The sequence below is a fragment of the Anolis carolinensis genome, chromosome 1, assembly GCF_035594765.1.
Source record: "Anolis carolinensis isolate JA03-04 chromosome 1, rAnoCar3.1.pri, whole genome shotgun sequence".
In the NCBI taxonomy this organism is placed as follows: domain Eukaryota; kingdom Metazoa; phylum Chordata; class Lepidosauria; order Squamata; family Dactyloidae; genus Anolis; species Anolis carolinensis.
Window position 1 is genome coordinate 363743457 of NC_085841.1, and position 22348 is coordinate 363765804.

The following is a 22348-nucleotide window of genomic DNA, read 5'->3' on the forward strand; positions in this document are numbered from 1 at the left end:
ATATTTTATATTAGAGTCCAAAGTTATAATTCCAAACCGAAACACACTCTATTTACAAGCAATAGAGTGGGGAAGCGTCCAAAGATCTTTCCAAAGTTCAAAGTAAATCCACAGCAAGAACTGGGAACAAGGCTTGATACTAGAAACAAGGTCCAAGGCTGGAAGCACGGCAAGATAGTTCTTGAATACTTGGCTAGGCAAGGCAAGGCAAGGCAAGGAAACTGGAGTTGCAGACTTTACGAAGTCTACACTTGGCTGGAAACACGAAATCACTCCTGAAGCTGATCTGTTGACTCCGCACGGAATCCTCCGCGTCTGGCACTTTTAACTAAGTCCCATCTTCCTGCAAAGCAGGTGTCCAGAGCTTCCTCTCCCAAGGGAAAGGGAAGCAAAACACATCTCCCTCCAGATGCGTTCCTCCCTAGAATTTCCCAGGGGAACATAGCTAATTAACGTCTTGTTTAGCTGCTAATCTCAAGCTTCTCCGAAACTGCTCTTTCTCGCCCCGACTCGCAGCATAGGACTGTTTCCTAGCAAAAGGACGGGAGGCAATGGGAAAGGCCTGCTCAAGGTCTTTTTTAATGGGCTCTTGGGTAGAATCATCAACAACAGGCATCTGGAAAAATTCCGTCTCTTGCTGAGCCGGCAAAAAACCCATGTTTTCGTCATCATCAACCACGATGGTGCTGGGATCAGAACTCCAAGGCCCATGGGACATCACACACTCAGACAGTCAAGAGAGATGGAAGAGAGGAATCAAATGCATGGTTTGCACTTATAAAATAAATCATAGATTATCTCTTTGTTGACACCCCGGACATTGCATCTGTCTGACTTGACTAAATTCAAGAAAGACTGGGAGATATTTATTACTTTTATACAGCAAGGATGGGGATAATCTTTAATTGTTAGTTTACTGATATCGAAGAGTGTTGTTAAAAATAGAACGGTAGAAATAAAGTGATACCTAAAGGAACTAATAAATAAGAAATTGAAATCAACAGGCAACAAGCAGGAGGCTTTTAAAATTTTTTATCAAAGTTTCAAATATTAAATACAGCAAAAGTGTGAGAACAATTTTACGATAGGAAAGATAGGTGAAAAGATAGAGTAGATCAAGAATAATAAAAGAGGAAAAAAAGAAAAAAAATAGAAAAAGAAGAGGCCCACACCCATAGTTTATCAAAATCCAAGAAGAAAAAGTAAGAAAAAGCAAGTAAAAAATAAAAAAGTAAAAATAAAAAAATAAAAAATAATAAAGTAGAAAATAATAATAAAATAAAATATACTGGACTTCCGTTCTTACTCCTAATGCTCTTAAAGTTATGGGTAAAAGTCCATAACCCTCTTCAGATAAAACTACATGTTAATATTATTTTGATCTTTTCCTCCCTTCTTGTTACTCCTAATATAGTTTAAAAATATTTATTTACTCTCACAAGCAGGAGGCTTATTTGATTGGTTTAGTAGATGTGTGTTTAGAATGTGCAGAGGTTGTATGTTGCTGATAAAGATGTGTAAAATTTCATTACTTTTGTATATAATGAACAATTACACAATGTAACAAAATTTGAAAAATGTTCTGTTCCTGTTTTGAAAGTGTTATTCCTGTTTAATTGTGTGGTCCTTACTTTGAAAGTAGTTGTTATAGTTCAGAAACTTCATTTTTGTAGCTGCCACAAATAGGCTGAATTGGTTGCAACTCAATGGACTACAGTAGAGTCTCACTTATCCAACATAAACGGGCTGGCAGAATGTTGGATAAGCGAATGTGTTGGATAATAAGGAGGCATTAAGGAAAAGCCTATTAAACATCAAATTAGGTTATGATTTTACAAATGAAGCACCAAAACATCATGTTAGACAACAAATTTGGCAGAAAAAGTAGTTCAATACACAGTAATGCTATGTAGTAATTACTGTATTTATGAATTTAGCACCAAAATATCATGATATATTGAAAACATTGACTACAAAAATGTGTTGGATAATCCAGAACGTTGGATAAGCGAGTGTTGGATAAGTGAGACTCTACTGTATTTACTGAAGAACGTGCTGCAGGACGTTCCTTCCGCAGAAACAAAGTTTTTGCAGTTTAATAAATTTTTCCCATGGTTTTATGATAGAACCGGAGCCTCCGGTGGCCTAGGGGATAAAAGCCTTGTGACTTGAAGGTTGAATTGCTGACCTGAAAGCTGCCAGGTTCGAATCCCACCCGGGGAGAGTGTGGATGAGCTCCCTCTCTCAGCTCCAGCTCCATGCGGGGACATGAGAGAAGCCTCCCACAAGGATGGTCAAACATCAAAAACATCTGGGCGTTCCCTGGGCAACGTCCTTGCAGACGGCCAATTCTCTCACTCCAGAAGCAACTCAGGTTGCTCCTGACACAAAAAAATGATAGAATTAGGAAACAACATTTATAACCCAGGAACAAAGATCGTGTTACACAGTGTAGTGAGTCCCCAACGTGTTTTCCTCCTCCTCAGGACCGAAGGCGGCATCACCAAAGGAGCGACGGTCGGCGTCTTGCTGGACTTGAACAGGAGGACGGTGACGTTCTCCATCAATGAAGACCAGCAGGGACCGGTGGCCTTTGAGAACCTGGAAGGCGTCTTCTTCCCTGCCGTGAGCCTGAACAGAAATGTTCAAGTAAGGAGCAGGAATTGGGGATGCTGCTTTTGGGAAAGGGAATGCGGACAGACCTCAGAAGAGTCTAGTCCTGTCTGAAGTTACAGGCTTCTAGGGAAGAATCGAATATGGAGGATTGGCACTTTGAGGTGCTTCTACACCAGGCATGGGCAAACCTGGGCCCTCCAGGTGTTTTGGACTTCCACAATTCATAACAGTAGGAGTTGATGTCCAAAACACCTGGAGGGCCCAAGTTTGTCCATGCCCATCTACACTGTAGGAGAAATGCAGCTTGACACCACTAACTTCCATGACCCAATGCTATGGAATCCTAGGACTTCTAGTTTTGCAAGATCTTTAGCCTTCTCTGCCAAACAGTGTCTCACCAAACTTTAGCTTCCATGACTCCATAGCGTTGTGCCATTGTGGTGTCAAAACTGCATTCATTCTACAGTGCAGATGCACCCAGAGAAGCCTGAAAACCATGCAAAACTACAACTGCCATGCTTCCATAGCACTGAGCCATGGCAAAATAATAATAATAATAATAATAATAATAATAATAATAATAATAATAATAATAATAATAATCTTTATTTATATACCGCCCTATCTCCCGGATGGGACTCAGGGCGGTTTCCAATCATAAAAACAACACAAACATTACATAACAAACATAATAACACATTATTAAGCAAAGTAAAAATACAATTATAGAAATAAATAACACTTACATGACCTGATCAAGGGGACAGGAACCATAAACCCAATATATTGAAATGTATCATTTTAAGTTAGAGAAATCTTGTGCAATATATTCACAATATGCTCGTGCAATATATTCAAAGTAGTGTTGAACTGTATTGATTTTACAATGTAGACACACCTCTAGAAGAAGCTATGGATTTGAGGTAGAGATTATCAATACGACCACTTCACCTACTGTGATTTTTACCAAGGCCCATTCCATACTACACAATTGGAGAAGTATGATTCCACTCTTAACGCCCTTGCCATGATTTCTATGGAAACCTGGGATTTGCAGTTTAGGAAGAAGATTCCTAAAGATGATGCCTCTCGACCAATATTTAGGTTCTTCAATGCAATCCATAGTACCCTTGGACCAAACATAAGGCAATTTAGTGGGAATCAGCTCAGTATTATTTTTCTTTCCAAAGTTTTGCAGGTGTTGGTATCTAGGCCCCAGATTTCTGCACCTTATAGTATGTGTGCCAACACTTCGCTACTGAAAATTTTTACAGCATGTTCAATCAGTTCATAACTCTAAGTATGGAAAATTTTAATCAGACCTCCTATTGTTTTCTCAGCTTTCAGCTTCACTGCTTCCCTGTGACATTTCCAGGAAAGAGATTCACTAAAAACAATTCCCAGATATTTTAATAGATGTTTTCTTTTTGAAATATACTAAGGGAAAGAACAACGGTGTCTTTGCTGCTTTCATTGATCTTTCTGCTGCTTTTGATTCCATTAAAATCAAAACTACAGAATTCTGATATTGAGATTGATCACAGACTATTGAGATTGATACAGGAACTATACACTAACACAGAAATGAGGGTGAGAGCAGAAATGTTTCTCTGACAAAAGCTTTTACAACAACACGGACAGTAACACAGGAATGCTTCCTGACCCCATTCTTTTTAACATCTATGTGAATGATTTAGTGCCTTGTTGAGCTAAAAGTGACTCTCCTTCAAACTTTTCATCCTGATGTATGCAGACGATATAGTACTCATCTCCCTTTCTTGGTTGGGTCTTAACAATCCTTTGAAGGCTTTTAGTACTTACTGCCAAAATGTGACACCCCTGGCTGCGAGAGCACTGGAAACCAATACACCGAGACCAATAAACAATCTAATATCTTTATGAAGGAAATGAAGAAATAAAACAAAAACAAGTAGAAGATATAGTTCAGCAATAGACCTTTTGGGAGAGGTCAAATATAGTCCAATAATGTATTGTCCAATGTCTGATATTAGAGTTCAAAGTTAGTAATCCAAAAAACCGAAACGCACTCAAACTTCCAAATAGTTTGAGTGCGTTTCGGTTTTTTGGATTACTAACTTTGAACTCTAATATCAATAACTTCCAAATAGTTTGAGTGGGGAAAAGTCCAAGTCTTCTTCTAGAGTTCAAAACAAGTCCAAGGCATGGAATTGTAGACAAGGCTGTGTACACGACACGACAAGGCAAGGCTGGAAACGCAGCAAGGCAAGGCAAGGAACACGGCTAGACAAGGCACGGCTAGGCTGGAAGGTAGTGGACTCAAACGCGGTCCACACTTGGCTGGAAACGAAGTTATTCCTTCAAACTCACACGTTGACTCCGCGCTGGCTAGCCAGCGCACAGAACTTTTAAAGAACTTCGAATCTTCCCTCAGAACAGGTGTCTCAAATGCTCTTTTCCCAAGGGAAAAAAGCTAGAACAACATCTTGGCCAGATGCAATCCTCCTTTAGAATTCTCAGGGGAAAATAGGCTAATCAGCAGATTCCCTGGCTGCTAATCGCGCGCTTCGTCTCCTGCCAGCTTTCTCCTGCCTGTTGGTCTCCACAAACATCCTTCTATCAAAGGGAGGGGAGCTGGGGAGAGAAGGCTCCGTTTCAAGGCCCTTTTTAATGAGCGTTGAACTAGGATTGTCAATAGGGAACATCTGGAACGGGGCAGAGTCTTGCTGAATCGGCACAAAACTTATTTCCTCTTCACTATGGTCCACAATGGAGTCAGGTTCACAGCCCAATGGCCCATGGGACATCACACAAAAGGATTATCTGCCAATAAATTACTCTAAGACCAATGTTATGCTTTTGGCAGACACTCCCCCAGGTATAAATGGTTATTTTTATTTCCAAAGATGAAACCAATTTGTATAGGGCTCTCTGTGTGCAGTGGTGGGTGAGTCAGGAATTCAAAAAGTGGGATTTTAAAATGCCAGATTAACACTATGGTCAATGGACTTTGTTTGCAGGTGACGCTCCACACTGGTTTGCCCGTCCCAGATTTCTACAACGCGCGGGGCTCCATGCAGTGAAGTGCGACCACCTGCCCTGTGGCTTTTTCTCAGGACACACCGAGAGAGCCGCGTTTTGGGTTTTCTCAAGGAACAGACCTCATCGGAGCAAGGAGGGGAAGATCTGGCTGTGTGGAAACTCTGGGTTCGCAAAAAATAAAACAAAAGAACCCAATTTTTGAAGGAACAAAATAGAAAAAGGGGGTAGCATCCAGACACAGAAGTTCCCTTTTGGCCTCTCCGAACCCCATGTGCTTTGTGCCTGTGTGGCTGTGTGTTTTGCGCTGCTTGTTGTTCCCTCTTTTTGGCCGACTGCAAGAAAGCCCCCGATCAAAATGTCAACTCTTTCGGGTCTAAGTCCATTTGGGATTCCCGTCTGAAATGGGACCTGGATTTCCATGATGAACGGCAAAATCCTTAGAAAGCCAAGACCAAAACTGTCGGTGTTGGGGGGGGGGGGGGGATATGGGTCTGCTTCCATTTTGGAATCCCTTCCAAAAATGGGAACTCAATATCCATGATGCAATGTCCTTGAATCATTCAAATACCCCGACTTGAAGGATTCATCATTCTCAAAACCAGAATTCAGAAAATGACCGTCCAGCAAGAAACGGTTGACTTTCTGTCCGCTGTTTCCCTTCTTGTGGCCTTTCTTGCTGAATTATACAGCATCAGAAACATTGGCCTTGGATTACCACTTACTCTACATACAAAGCCATGTGGAATGAACCAAGTGACATCAGATTTTTCTTTTAATTTTTCATGTTTTTCCCTCGTCAAAGCAGAAATGTGGGTCCAAAGGGTTATGGGATTTGGGGCCATGAAAGGGACGTTGGTTCTTTTTTCCTCCTTGGAGACAGGAGACCTGACTATGACACATTCTTGCTACAGAGTATTGCTTTCCATTTCCATACTTTTTAACAAATGGGGCATTTTTCGGTGACGGAAGATCTCATGGTGCTTCATCAACAGAAGATCAACTCTGGAAAATGATGGCATTTATGAGAAACTATTGGTTCATGCTTCCTTTGAGCTCTACATCTTTAGGTTGGAAGGAATGGAGCCACCATGTTTGTCCTTCATGTTTCTGCTGCTTTCGCATTTGAGATGGTCTTTATTTTTATCTTGAATAACAAATGATGCACACAGGTTGTGGCAGCAGGGAGTCCCAAAGGCTAACCCTTTTCTCTTCGTGCCCCAAGAGTCCAAAAAGTCCAGGAATAAATGGTTTTGAGTGGAAGAAGATAGCAACAAAAAAGTAGGGAAGAGTAGAGTATGGAAAAGCAATTTTGTTGGACTACAACTCCCAGAATCCTCAACCAATCTGAGGATGTAGTCCAATAATTTCTCTAGCTCAGAAGAAGGAGACTTATGGTACTGTATGTAGAACATAAGGGGTGACCACACTTTTCGCCACGAATCAGATTTGCGTTGAAACCGAATTAAATGGGAAAGTGAGAGAGTATATTTGAAGGCAGTGGCTCATCGGGTGTTGGAGACAGTAACCCAATTGTTATAGAGAGAACTGAGTAGGGAGTACAAAAACTCAGCAGTGAGTGGGGAGGAGGGACTTCAGTAAGTAGCAAGGGAAAATGGTCCATGATCTTAGGTGTCTCTACATGAAAGCAAAGAGAATGGCAAATAAACAAGATGAACTTGAACTTTTAATACAGCCAAGCAAATGTGAAAGGCAAGCATCATGGAAACCTGGTAGTATGAGTCTCCCAATCATAATTAGAATGTAGTAATAGAGAGGTATAACCTATTTCTGAGAAACAGACCAAACAGGAAAGGGGAAGGAGTAGCATTACAGGTCAAACTTCCTGACAGTAAGAGCTGTTTGACCATGGAATACATTGCCTGGGAGTCCGGTGGAATCTCCTTCCTTCTCTGGAGGTTTAAAGGCAGGGGATGGATGGCCATCTGTCAGGAACTTGGAACCTGGCAGAGGAGGGTGGCCTGAATGGCCTTTGGTGTCCCTTCCAACTGTAGCAGTCTATGAAAGAAGGGGATTATCTCCAAAGCAGCAGCGTATTCCACTATCAAAAAGCTCTTACTGCCACAGAATTGTTCCTAAGATCTAGGCAGAAGCTCTTTTCTTGCCATTTGAATCCATTGTTTGCTCCATTGTATCCTGGTCTCTAGAGCAGCAGAAGACAGGCTTATCCCCTCCTCAATGGGACATCCTTTCAAATATTGAAACATGGCTCTTGTAATCTAAAGTTCCCCAGCGCCCAAAGCCAATCCTCATGGGGCTTGGCTTCCAGACCTTTGATCATTTTGGTTTTACTTCTCTGGACACAATCCAGCGTGTCCATCTCCTTCTTGAATTGTGGTGGCCACAACTGGACACAGGATTATTCCAGGTGAAGTACGACCAAAGCAGAATAACGTGGGACTTTGGCTTCCCTTGATCTAGAATGACACTCAATTATTGATGCAGCCTAGAATCGCATTGGCTTTGTAGCTCCTTCATCAGGAGGTCTACAGAGCCTCTGGTCAGGTCATCCTTTGGGGATGGAAATTGAAAGGGGCCAGACTGGGTTATCAGAAAAACCCTATAGGAACTCTTCTCCAGACCAGAAACTGGTGCAAGTACAAACAGTGATGGAAAATAAGTTATATTACACACAAGGACCTATTACCTACTCTTACCCCCAAACAGAGTAGACCCAGTGGTTCAATGGAATGTACCTGTATGTTGAACTAATATTCAGCATGTGTTGTCGAAGACTTTCATGGCCAGAATCACATGGTTGTTGTTTGTTTTCCAGGCTGCCATGTTCCAGAAGTATTTTCTTCTGACTTTTTGCCCACATCTATGGCAGGCATCCTCAGAGGTTGTGAGATGTATGGAGAAACTAAGCTAGGAAGGTTTATGTATCTGTGGAAGGTCCAGGGCGGGGGAAAGAACTCTTTGTCTATTGGAGGTCAGTGTGAATATTGTAATTAATCACCTTAATTAGCATTAAATGGCCTTCCAACCTTCATATCCTGGCTTGGATATGAAGTCGTTAGCTGCCCCTGATTGATTCCTGTCTGGAATCCTTCTGTTTTCAGCGTGTTGCTCTTTATTTACTGTTCTGATTTTGGAGGTTTTTTTTTTAATATTGGTAGCCAGATTTTGTTCATTTTCATGAGGATGCCTGCTATAGATGTGGGCGAAACGTCAGGAGAAAATACTTCTGGAACATGGCCATACAGCCTGAAAAACACACAACAATCTCAATGTAATTTTGGGCTACATATGGCCCCTGGATGCCCCAAATGCAGATTATGTGGCCTCCAGACTGTGCAGAGGAGCAGAATTGTGGAACACCCAAACTGTTGTATAGCTTGGGAGGAGAGCTTGGGCAAAGCAGATCTGGAGGCCTTCCTACAGAAGCTAGAAATTGGTCCAAGCAACCGTGTAACTGCTCAGTTGCCAAACTTATGAACTTCAGTTTTTGGGTTCATTTCACCCTACATTTTTTTTGCAGATTCTGTGGAACCGCCTTAAGTGGACAACTTAAGGGGTCAAGCTGAGGATATGTCTTTGAGTATTTGATACTGAGCAAGTTTCAAGTGGCATGATTCGGTGCTGACTGCACTCTGGTGCTTCTTACATATCTGTGAGGAAGGGAGGATGTCTGTCTGTAACCGGTTTTAGATGTCCTCGCATTTCAACACCTCACGCTGTCATGTTGCCTTCTTTAAAAGACCATAGTTGACTGATTTAGACTGAGAGGGCAGAAGTTGGTGTCCTGTTGGCGACATATGCGTGTATATATCATGCTACGCATTTGGCCCAAAATATACACACATAGAATCATAGAATCATAGAATCATAGAATAGTAGAGTTGGAAGAGACCTCATGGGCCATCCAGTCCAACCCCCTCCCAAGAAGCAGGAAATCACATTCAAAGCACCCCCGACAGATGGCCATCCAGCCTCTGCTTAAAAGCCTCCAAAGAAGGAGCCTCCACCACACTCCGGGGCAGAGAGTTCCACTGCCGAACAGCCCTTTTCACAGTGAGGAAGTTCTTCCTGATGTTCAGGTGGAATCTCCTTTCCTGTAGTTTGAAGCCCTTGTTCCGCGTCCTAGTCTGCAGGGCAGCAGAAAACAAGCTTGCTCCCTCCTCCCTATGACTTCACGTATTTGTACATGGCTATCATGTCTCCTCTCAGCCTTCTCTTCTGCAGGCTAAACATACCCAGTTCTTTAAGCCGCTCCTCATAGGGCTTGTTCTCCAGACCCTTGATCATTTTAGTTGCCCTCCTCTGGACGCTTTCCAGCTTGTCAACAAGTGCTCTGCTTGACGTGGGTGAAACGCCAGGAGAGAATACTTCTAGAACATGGCCATACAGCTTGGAAAACATACAACAACCTTGTGATCCCGGCCATGAAAGCCTTCGAGAACACAACTTCTTCACTGTGAGAGCTGTTCAGCAGTGGAACTCTCTGCCCCGGACTGTGGTGGAGGCTCCTTCTTTGGAGGCTTTTAAGCAGAGGCTGGATGGCCATCTGTCGGGGGTGCTTTGAAAGCAATTTTCCTGCATCTTTGCAGAATGGGGTTGGACTGGATGGCCTGTGGGGTCTCTTCCAACTCTACGATTTTTTGGAGCTGCACCATGGAATACTCTTTGTCGACAACAGCGGGAGTGGAATTGTGTGTAGATCCATGTTGCGCAGTGTGAATGCATGGCCTTTGACATGCATAGCACATCATTGGTAATGCTGGAATAAGCACATCCCTGCTTAGGGATACGTATACTATGCTGATGTTGGACCATGGACAAAGCCACACTGCAGTGATGTGCTAGTAAATAGATAGTGAAATGTACAGTGCACACAGTATGTGAAACGTGCAAAGGCAACTCCTATTCAACCTTTAACTAAATAGATGTTATACTGTGGTCAAAATCATACAACCCCAGGCGCAAGGGAACATGAGATCCCTGTGCATCTCATGATTCACATGGAGAAAGGACTCTTGGTCAGACATCCTCTCCGTGCATTCACATTCTCAGGAAATTCAACATGCCTTGGTGGAAACAAAGCCAGCCAAATGTTTTATCATCAAAATGTAGTAGATTGATATGATAACTTTAATTCCTTATGGCTCCCCATATGCACTGTTTGTTTAACATCATTTAATATCAGTGTTGTTGTGTGCCTTCAAGTCGTATCTGAGTTACAGACTCTAAGGTGAAACTATCACAGGCAGAATTGGTTCAGAGTGGGTTTGTTATGTCCTTTTTCTGAGGCTGAGAGACTCTGATTTGCCCAAAGTAGGTTTCCACAGTCACAAAGGGAGTCAAACCCTGTTCTCCCAAAGTCCTAGTTCAACACAAACTAATATATGCCCACAATACAGGTTGAGCATCCTTTATTCCAAAATCCGAAATACTCCAAAATCCAAAGGTCTCCATATGGGTGGTTGAGATAATGTCACCATTGTTCTGGTTCAGCATATACAAACTTTGTTCCATGTACAAAATTATTAAAAATATGGTACAGTAGAATCTCACTTATCCAACATAAACAGGCCGGCAGAACATTGGATAAGTGAATACGTTGGATAATAAGGAGGGATTAAGGAAAAGCCTATTAAACATCATATTAGGTTATGATTTTACAAATTAAGCACCAAAACATCATGTTATTCAACAAATTTGACAGAAAACGTAGTTCAATACGCAGTAATGTTATGTAGTAATTACTGTATTTACAAATTTAGCACCAAAATATCACAACATTGACTACAGAAACATTGACTACTAAAAGGTCGACTGCGTTGGATAATCCAGAATGTTGGATAAGTGAGACTCTACTGAACATAAAATCACACAAATTACCTTCATGCTGGGTGTATTATATGAAACAGACATACATTCTGCATTTAGACTTGGGTCTTGTTTCCAAAATATGACATTATATACTTATTATTTATTTACTTACTTACAGTATTTATATTCCGCACTTCTTTCTCACCCCGAAGGGCACTCAGGGCGGATCGCAATGTACATATACATGGCAAACATTCAATGCCATATGACATACAACACACACAGACAGAGACACAGAGGCAGTTTTAACATTTTCCAGCTTCTGGCTTCATCAGGTTGTGCTCAATTCTGGCCACAGGAGGAGCTGCTGCTTCATCATCCACTGTGACGCCGAGTCCTTGATGGAGTGCTTCCTCATCTTCCGGCATGCATGCTGCTGGACATTTTTATGGTGACATAAATTGGTTAAATTAGCTTCCCTGCATAAGCGGTTCCTAAATTTCCTACTTGACAGATGCAACTGTCTTTCGTGTTGCTTAGATAAACAACAAGCTGGGGCTATTTAATGGTTGGGCACTCAATCCGACCCGGGCTTCAAACTCATGAACTCTCGGTCAGTAGTGATTTATTGCAGCTGGCTAGAAAAACTAGCTGCGCCACAGCCCGGGCTTATACAACAACAATCTTGTTAGTGCATGCTAATAAAGGCTGTTATTGTTGTGCATATATGCAAATACAGGTGTTCCAAAATCCAGAAACAAATCCAAAGCACTTCTGGTTGCAAGCATTTCAGATAAGGGATGTTCAACTTGTATTGCCTTTCTCTGGAAGAGCTTTCATCTATCCTCCTCCCGCATAACTACCACCTTCTCTCTTCTCTGTTGGAAGCCAGTGCGGACATAAAATATGACAGTGGGTGGATATTTAACCTATTCAAGTAACCGTGCAGCTGCACTTTTGCATGTGTTCCAGTTATTTCATTTGCCATCCCATTTTGGTGTGAGGATGATAGGGTCTAACAAGGCTAGCTCAGGGAAATTCCAAGGAGATTGGCCTGGAAAAGGATGATCTCCAGAGCTTGTGAATCGAGTTGGGCAGCATCAATGTAAGAGGCAACAGGACCTTGGACAGCTCCAAAGCAGCGGAGACATTGTTCTGACAAGCAGCAGACATGCAATGTATCTTGATGACACTGTCATATCAAAACCCAATCCTTAACTTAAACATGGAGAGGAAATGAAGACAGAGACCTGCCTTGGATCCTGGTTGTCTTGAGGCATATACTCAGAGCTTAGATAAGTTACTTTTGGAGACAGCAACACTCAATTTTCCCTGGCCAAGTTGAGAGTGACAGTCTAAAAAATGGAGTTCAAGGCATTACAGTGTTCCCTCGCTACTTTGCAGTTCACTTTTCGCATCCTCACTGTTTTGCGGGTTTTAAATAAACACTAAAATAATAGTATAAATCATAAAATAATATTACTATATATACTCGAATATAAGCCTAGTTTTTCAGCCCTTTTTTTAAGACTGAAAAAAAAAAACCCTCGGCTTATACTCGGGTGAGGGTCCTGGTTGGCTTGTATTAGGGTCAGCTTATACTCGAGAATATTAATTTATATGTATTTATTTATTTAATACATTTATATCCTGCCCTTCTCACCCCAAAGGGGACTCAGAGCAGCTTACAAATTAAATTTACATAGACTATTATATTATTAGCATAGCACAATACTGACAATAAATTACCATATGATACATTTATTATTTTTCTCTGTTATTATTACATTTATTATTTTTCTCTATTATTGTTGCTACTATTACATTTGTTTTACTCTATTTTTTATTATAATAATAATAATACATTTATTATTTCACTCTGATCCTATATTATTATTATTGCATTTATTATTTTACTCTATTTGTTATTACAGTAGGGTCTCACTTATCCAAGCTAAATGGGCCAGCAGAAGCTTGGATAAACGAATATCTTGGATAATAAGGAGGGATTAAGGAAAAGCCTATTAAACATCAAATTAGGTTATGATTTTACAAATTAAGCACCAAAACATCATGTTATACAACAAATTTGACAGAAAAAGTAGTTCAATACGCAGTAATGTTATGTTGTAATTACTGTATTTATGAATTTAGCACCAAAATATCATGATATATTGAGAACATTGACTACAAAAATGGCTTGGATAATCCAGAGGCTTGCGTAAGTGAGACTCTACTGTACTTGTATTATTTCCCTGCATTTTTATTATTATTATTATTATTACATGTATTATTTTACTCTATTATTATTAAAAGGATACATAAGCACATTTACATTGAAGAAGATGAGAATGATTGGATCAGAGTTGGATAGTCTTATCTTAAATTTGAGCTTTATGTAAATATTCAAAAACATTTAAACTACTCATGCCTCCATTAATGTAATTTTATTGGTATCTATTTTTATTTCTGAAATTTACCACTCTCGACTTACACTGGGCGAGCAAGAGAAGACTTTGTCTATTTAGGATTGCAATGGACTGCAGAGTCTCAGTAAAAGTTCAAAAAGTATTTATTCAGGTAAAAAGAACCCCATTGTAGATAGAAAGGCTTGGGAGCTGTCTAGTCTACTCTAGACTGGTTTCTAAGGAAAAATAAGAAAGGAAAAATAACAAACATCTAAATAGTTACATCTTGCCAGGAGGGATGGCGAGACGTGTTGTTAGCTAGAAGAACAAAGGGAGAAGAGACTGAACCAAAATGATCCAGTTGATTGGGGCCATAAAAGACATTCTGACCAATGAGAAATTCGTGTCCCTAAAGATTCACATTTCTACTAACTTCAAAGTAAGGGATGTGACGTAAACAGGATAGAGGGAAATACAGTAAAGCCCAGTTCTATTGTGTTCTAGCGTATTGTTATTGCTTGTGGTTTATACTGTTTTAATTGTTTTAATTTGCCTTTTGTTTTGTATTGCTACATTGTGTGTTGAGGCCTTGGCCTTTGTAAGCCGCATCGAGTCCTTCGGGAGATGCTAGCGGGGTACAAATAAAGTTTAATAATAATAATAATAATAATAATAATAATAATAATAATAATATCTAGGCATGCTTTGGAAACAGGGAAAGGATTCCCTCAGTCTAACTCTATCATCTATCTAACTACATTTAGACTTGAGTAGTCCAGGGTGATTCCCAACACAGAGTTAGACTCTCCATTTATCCATGGAAACCCATTGGGTGACCTCAGGAAAGCCATACTCTCTCAGCCTCAGAGAGTTCAGATTTGGCAGTCCAACTTATGAATGTGTTGACTTTGAGGTGCATCTTTGGGTGCCTGGTCTCAGGATCAGGGCCCAGCGCTTCTTCATGAAGGGCTTTGATGGGATGTTTCCTCCTTCCGAATGCTTTTCACATCCATCCTTGGGACCTCCTCAGCTTCTGTTCCCTTCTTTATGGCCACCCAGGAGTGACATTCCCCATTTTAGCAAAAGCAGACCTCTAGAAACCCGTTCTCTCCAACAAATCCCTGAGTTGGGTCTGGGCGGCAATCTTGCCAAACCTCATGTACATATTCGGTGCGGTCGTCCGGTTGTGGTTGTCGCCATACTCTTCCTTCCGAACCACAGACAGCATGCCAGTCCTGCATTTCCCTTTTGCTTTGTTGAGAAAGACAATTGTGTTGAGAGTTAGTATATCCTTATTTCGGATGCCATGTTTCATGATTAGGTTATGATTTCGTTTTGCTTTAGCCTGTTTAACCAGGAGCAGCAACCACCTGGAAATGGACTGAGAAATCCAATGTGATTACGTTACGGAAAACAGGAGAGAGACCTAAATTCTGAAACGAAACAACAAAAGCCGTGTCTGTAAATAAGTACTTGTTCCGATTTAGACCCCCTTCCCCTTAGAACTTTTGTAACGACGACAACAAAGACGAAGATGTCCCAGCGTTATGTTTACCTGATTTATTGAATGGGTGCTAATCTCGCGTTCATGCTCTTCGGTTTCTTTCGGCCGCGGAGGAGAGCGCTTGCGGGGCAGCGTGGATCTCCTTGCGGCCCCGGTTTCCCAGGGGCTTTGGTGGCCGGGCCACGACAGCCTCCATCGCCATCGCTTCCTTCTGGTGTGTCCCCATCACACGTAGAGTAGACCCCTTGTGAACCGTGACCTGCCTTTCCTGGCAACGTGGTGCGACCCTTAGCTGCAGAGCGACTCCCTTCGGGCCCAAAGGGTTTCTGTAACGCTGTTCTAATAAAAAGAAAATACTTTAGTCAAGAGAATTGCAAGTGTTTTATTGGGCAGGTTTGGATTGGAGAGGAAAAGGGGAAGGGGGGCACTTCCTAAGGAGGCATACACAGATTTTATTCATTCATTTACTCTATATACTCGAGTATAAGTCAACCCAAATATAATAATAATAATAATAATAATAATAATAATAATAATAATAATAATAATAATAAACCAGTACAAGAAAACCGCACTACAAACTAGAGCTGACAGCTGGCACAACAAAACATTGCATGGAAAGTTCCTTGACAAAATTGAAGGAAAAGCTGATAAGGAGAAGACCTGGCTCTGGCTCACGAATGGGACCCTGAAGAAGGAGACAGAAGGCCTGATCCTTGCAGCCCAGGAGCAAGCCATCAGAACAAAGGCAATTAAGGCCAAGATTGAAAAATCAGCTGATGACCCAAAATGCAGACTGTGCAAGGAAACCGACGAAACCATTGATCATATCCTCAGCTGCTGTAAGAAAATCGCACAGACAGACTACAAACAGAGGCACAACTATGTGGCCCAAATGATTCATTGGAACTTATGCCTCAAGTACCACCTCCCAGCAGCAAAGAACTGGTGGGATCACAAACCTGCAAAAGTATTTGAAAATGAGCACGCAAAGATACTGTGGGACTTCCGAATCCAGACTGATAAAGTTCTGGAACACAACACACCAGACATCACAGTTGTGGAAAAGAACAAGGTTTGGATCATTGATGTTGCCATCCCAGGTGACAGTCGCATAGATGAAAAACAACAGGAAAAACTCAGCCGCTATCAGGACCTCAAGATTGAACTTCAAAGACTCTGGCAGAAACCAGTACAGGTGGTCCCGGTGGTGATGGACACACTGGGTGCTGTGCCAAAAGATCTCAGCCGGCATTTGGAAACAATAGACATTGACAAAATCACCATCTGCCAACTGCAAAAGGCCACCCTACTGGGATCTGCACACATCATCAGAAAATACATCACACAGTCCTAGACACTTGGGAAGTGTTCGACTTGTGGTTTTGCGAAACGAAATCCAGCATATCTATCTTGTTTGCTGTGCCATACAACGTCGTTGTGTTGATAATAATAATAATAATAATAATAACAACAACAACTTTATTTTTATACCCCGCCTCTATCTCCCCGAAGGGGACTCAGGGCGGCTTACATGGGGCCAAGCCCAAATAAAAACAGTAGCAGTATAAAACACAGCAATAGACAAAAACATGCACAATAAAAAATAAAATTAAACATTAGCCAATAAAAAACAAGAACTAATAAAAACATGGATTAAAACTGAGAGATTGTAAAAGTAGACTGGGTAAGGTGCACCATATAAATATTGTAAACACGAGGTGACTGATAAAGTGCTGCCAATTCTTGGAAGTGCAAATTGGGATGGGAATAGACCCTGTGTCTATATCGAGTTGACAAAGGTAAAAAGTGCAAACCGGTACAAGAATGGTCACAGATACAGATTGCTTCTGGATTAGCAATCTTTATCTAAAGGCTTGAGTAAAGAGCCAGGTTTTCAAGCTCTTTCTGAATGCTACCAGGGTGGGGGCTTGCCTGATTTCCCTGGGGAGCGAGTTCCAGAGCCGGGGGGCCACCACGGAGAAGGCCCTCTCTCTCGACCCCACCAACCGTGCTTGTGACGGAGGTGGGAGCGAGAGGAGGGCGGAGGCACCTAATTTTACCACACAAAAAAAAAACTATGAAAACATTGACTCAGGTATAAGTATGGGCCCGGGCTGTGGCACAGGCTGGAGAGCAGCAAGTTGCAACCAACTGCAATGAATCACTCTGACCAGGAGGTCATGAGTTCGAGGCCCGCTCGGAGCCTATGTTTGTCTTGTCTTTGTTCTATGTTAAAAGCATTGAATGTTTGCCTTATATGTGTAATGTGATCCGCCCTGAGTCCCCTTCGGGGTGAGAAAGAAGGGCGGGATATAAATGCTGTAAATAAATAAATAAATAAATAAATAAGCCAAGGGTGGTAAATTTCAGAAATAAAAATAGATACCAATAAAATTACATTAATTGAGGCATCAGTAGGTTAAATGTTTTTGAATAGTTACATCGAGCTCAAATTTAAGATATGACTGTCCAACTCTGATTAAATTATTATTATTATTCTTCAATATAAATGTGCTTATGTATCCTTTTAATAATAATAGAGTAAAAAAACGTAATAATAATAACTGCCTGAAAATAATACATGTAATAATAAATAGAGTAAAATTATAAATGGAGTAATAATAATAATAAGATCTGAGCGAAATAATAAGTGTACAGTATTAATAATAATAAAAATAGAGTAAAATAAATGTAATAGTAGCAACCATCATAGAGAAAAATAATAAATGTAATAATACCAATAATATTAGAGAAAAATAATAAATGTACCATATATTCTCGAGTATAAGCTGACCCAAATATAAGCCAACCAGGACCCTCACCTGAGTATAAGCCAAGGGGGGTTTTTTCAGTCTTAAAAAAGGGGCTGAAAAACTAGGCTTATACTCAAGTATATACAGTATATCCTTTTTTTTCTCTCTCTCAAAAGAGACTCAAAGTGGTGATCTCATGGACTGGTTCCTCCTTTTTGGTCCTCAGGATGGAGGGGAGGAACCTCAGTGTAAGAGAGCTGCCTTGAGTTGGAAGGGGACTTAGGGGTCATTTAGTCCAGCCCCTGCTCAATGCAAAGTCTCCAGTTATACACAGTGCTTGTCAACCAGTAAGTCCCCAGGTGTATTTATTTATTTATTTATTTATTTATTTATTTATTTATTTACAGTATTTATATTCCGCTCTTCTCACCCTGAAGGGGACTCAGGGCGGATCACATTATATACATATAGGGCAAACATTCAATGCCCATAAACACATTGAGACAGAGACAGACAGACAGACAGACAGACCCAGAGGCAATTTAACCTTCTCCTGAGGGGATGTTCAATTCTGGCCACAGGGGGGAGCAGCTGCTTCATCATCCACTCTGATGGCACTTCTTCACTTCCTCATTCCAACGTTGTAAGTTAGTTAAATTTGCCTCCCCACTTTTATAAGTGGTACCTTATTTCCTACTTGATAGATGCAACTATCGTTTGGGTTGCTAGGTCAGCAACGAGCAGGGGCTATTTTTAATTTTTAATTGACGGGTGCTCACCCCGCCATGGGCTGGCCTCGAACTCATGACCTCATGGTCAGAGTGATTTATTGCAGCAGCTGCTTACCAGCCTGCGCCACAGCCCGGCCCCAATGTTTTGGCCTTCAACTCTCAGAAATCCTAACAGCTAATGAAGTGGCTGGGATTTATATATGTTTTTAATGCTTTTTAATGTTTGTATAATGTATTTTTACTGATTACTGTTAATGGTTTTAAATGTGTTGTTAATTTTATTGATTGTTTAGCATTGAATCTTGCTGGGTGTTGTAAGCCGCCTTGAGTCCCCTCGAGTGAGAAAGGCAGGTAAAAATGTTGTAAATCTATATATATAAAAGAGTGATGGCATCACGGCGACCCACAAAACAACAAAACTACAGGCCCCCCAACCTCGAAATTTGACAACACAACCCATCATCCACGCCTCTAGGTTGATACAACAAAAAGAAAAGAAAAATAAAGTCCTAATTAGAGAGAGAGGAATAATTGCTTTTATCCAATTGCTGCCAATTAGAAGGCTAAGCTCCTCCAACTTGGTCTCCTAGCAACCCAATAAAAATAACAAAAAACACTAAAAAATACAATAAAATACTATAATAACAGAAAATAACTAAAAATAATACAAGAAAATAGTAAAATATAATAAATAAAAATATAACTTACAATAAAATTAATAAAAAATGCAAATAACGTCAAATAAAAATTACACAACAATTTTTAACCAATACCACCACTACTTTGCCACAGCAACGCGTGGCTGGGCACAGCTAGTAAATAAATAAATTTCTGGGAGTTTTAGGCCAAAACACCTAGAAACCCATAGGTTGAGAGCCACTGAGCTATACCATCCCCAGCAAGGAGTTGCACAGTCTCTATTTGAAGGTGTCCAGAGTAAAGGGTTAAGTCGCATTGACTGACTGTCTGCGCAGGGTTCCATACTTCGCACTTTAACAACACAACCGTTCAATGCTAAGGCTTCCTGCCAAAGGGAACTGTAGAGAAGTGTCTACTGAACAAGCCAGGACCTGCCGCAGACCAGGACTGCCATCTGTTGAGGAGTTACGAAGGTGGAGGCATTACTTTTCATTCAACCCTCGTAGTATGCATCTCCCCTATTTGCACAAAGCATGATGTTCAAATAATAAACATAGCACAAACACGAGATATATTTTTCAAGGCAATGCTCTCTCACTGAGATTCCTCCTCCCTTAGGACTGGAGATCTGGGAAGCATATGCATTCAAGTCCATTTCCCCCATAATTGCTCAGCACTGCATTTCTCTTCTTACGACTGACGGATTCACTTTCTAGGAAATTCTGAAAGGTTTCCAGGCCTGTGACTCACTCCCTTTGGGGAACGGCAGCAATGTGAAGCAGCCACGGTCTCTCTCATCTTCAGAACCCCGGGGCTCACGAATAAAATGTCAGAAGATATTAAATTCATGTTTGGGTCAGGAAGAAGGCTGACAGCAGAGAAACTATTTGTCACGCAGCAGAGACAGAGGGGATTTCAAGGAAAGTGGGCTGAGGACCTCCTGCCATCTGCATCTACATATGCCACCATCCATGTCTTGAACATATTTTTTAAAATCCCCAAAGTGAACTTCCATGTTGCTGTTTTGTATAAGGGAAAGCATTTTATTACACCACTAGCTGTGCCCGGCCACGCGTTGTTGTGGCTTATGGGAATCCTTTGTTGGCCACGTAGAATAGCAGTGAATAGCCTTGCAGCCTCAAAACCTGGCTGTTTTCTTCTTATGGGAATCCTTGTTTGGTCAGCTGGAATACAATAGAATAGGCTTGCTGCTTGGGAGGCTGGCTACTTGTGTTCTAGGGGAATGGGTTTTTTGGGCTGCTAGAATTGCAGTGAATAAAATGAATAGCCTCGCTGCTTCAAAGCCTGGCTGCTTGCTACTTAGGGGAATCTTTGGTTGGTCAGCTTCAATAGTATAGAGTAGTATCACTGCTTCAAAGCCTGGCCACCTTCTACCAAGGGTAATTCTTTGTTGGTCTGGTTGAATTGCACTGAATAGCTTTGCAGGGTTTCGTTGTTTACTCGGTCCTACAACCGTACATTACATTTTTATATATATAGACTAGCTGTGCCCGGCCACACGTAGCTGTGGCATTGTCTGGTGGTGTCTGTATTTTATAGGCATTGTGGAAGAGGCCTAAGTGAGGCCTAACTTTGCCTGTCCCCTGGGCTGAGTGGGTTGCTAGGAGACCAAGTGGGCAGAGCTTAGCCTTCTAACTGGCAGCAATTGGATAAAAACAATTATTCCTCTCCCTCTAATTAGGACTTTATTTTTCTTTTCTTTTTGTTGTATCAACCTAGAGGCATGGATGAGGGGTTGTGCTGTCAATTTTCGAGGTTGTGGGGTTTTTACTTTTGTTGTTTTGTCCGCTGCCGTGATGCCATCACTCTTTTATATATATATAGATTGTATATAATAAGACCTCAGGAGATCCATGGAAATCTGGGAATCACGTTCTCTGCATTTCATTTTTTGTTGCCCTCCAGATGCTGTGGTACCACAACTCCCAGCATTCACTTATTGGCCAAGACTGATGAGAGTTGTTGTCCACAGCAAGAACCATGATTTGCTCTTCCCTGCACTGGAAATAAAGCCACCCCAATTGTAGTGATTTCAGCTAGGACTGCTGTTAAAAGGTCTGTGCCAGTGAGCATCTATTAAACCAGATCAGCCAAGACAAGCTCCCCAGGTTGAAGGCCAAGCCACTGAGGTTTATGACAATTCAGCCAAAAAGAATGCAATTTGCTTCAGAATTTACAGGCATAAATTCACAGAGAAATACATGACATTTTATACAGTTCTGATAGCTCAATGATGGGCAACCTTTTGCACTTGGTGTGTCAAAATTCACCAAAAAACCTAGCATGACTTGGGTGGTGTGTCACTTTGAGAAAAAACCCCATAATTTCACAATAGATAAAGGAAAAGGTTTCCCCTGATGTTAAGTCCAGTCATGACCGACTCTGGGGGTTGGTGCTCATCTCCATTTCTAAGCTGAAGAACCGGCGTTGTCCGTAGACACCTCCAAGGTCATTTGGCCATTGCCATGACTGCATGGAGTGCCGTTACCTTCCCGCCGGAGCGGTACCTATTCATCTGCTCACATTGGCATGTTTTCAAACTGTTAGGTTGGCAGTAGCTGGGGCTAACAGCGGGCACTCATTCCGCCCCGGGATTTGAATCTGGGACCTTTTGGTCTGCAAGTTCAGCAGTTCTGCGCTTTAACACACTGCACCACCACAATATATATAGATAAATAACAAAAATATATAATTGTAATATATAACTGTATTCAATCAATCAAAAACTATTTACTACCATTATTTCCATGTACAACAATCTATGGTACCTCTTGCCGTTTCCATGCTGATTTCTCTCGGTTGTAGTTTCAATGTAATCATGAATAATGAATAATATAATAATAATATAACAGTAATAATATA

At 41.2% G+C, this 22348-nt stretch overlaps 1 protein-coding gene across 8 annotated transcripts in view; it reads left to right on the forward strand.

Annotated features, from left to right (window-relative positions):
- The window catches only part of trim9 (tripartite motif containing 9), a 116550-nt gene extending 100850 nt beyond the window's left edge, over positions 1-15700 (forward strand). For all 8 annotated transcript variants that reach the window (XM_062968691.1, XM_062968694.1, XM_062968697.1 and 5 more), the window contains 2 exons: positions 2487-2649; positions 5616-15700. In XM_062968691.1, the coding sequence (XP_062824761.1) occupies positions 2487-2649; positions 5616-5678 (226 nt within the window). In that variant the 3' untranslated portion in view covers positions 5679-15700. The remainder of the gene's footprint in view (positions 1-2486; positions 2650-5615) is intronic.
- Positions 15701-22348: the final 6648 nt, after the last annotated feature.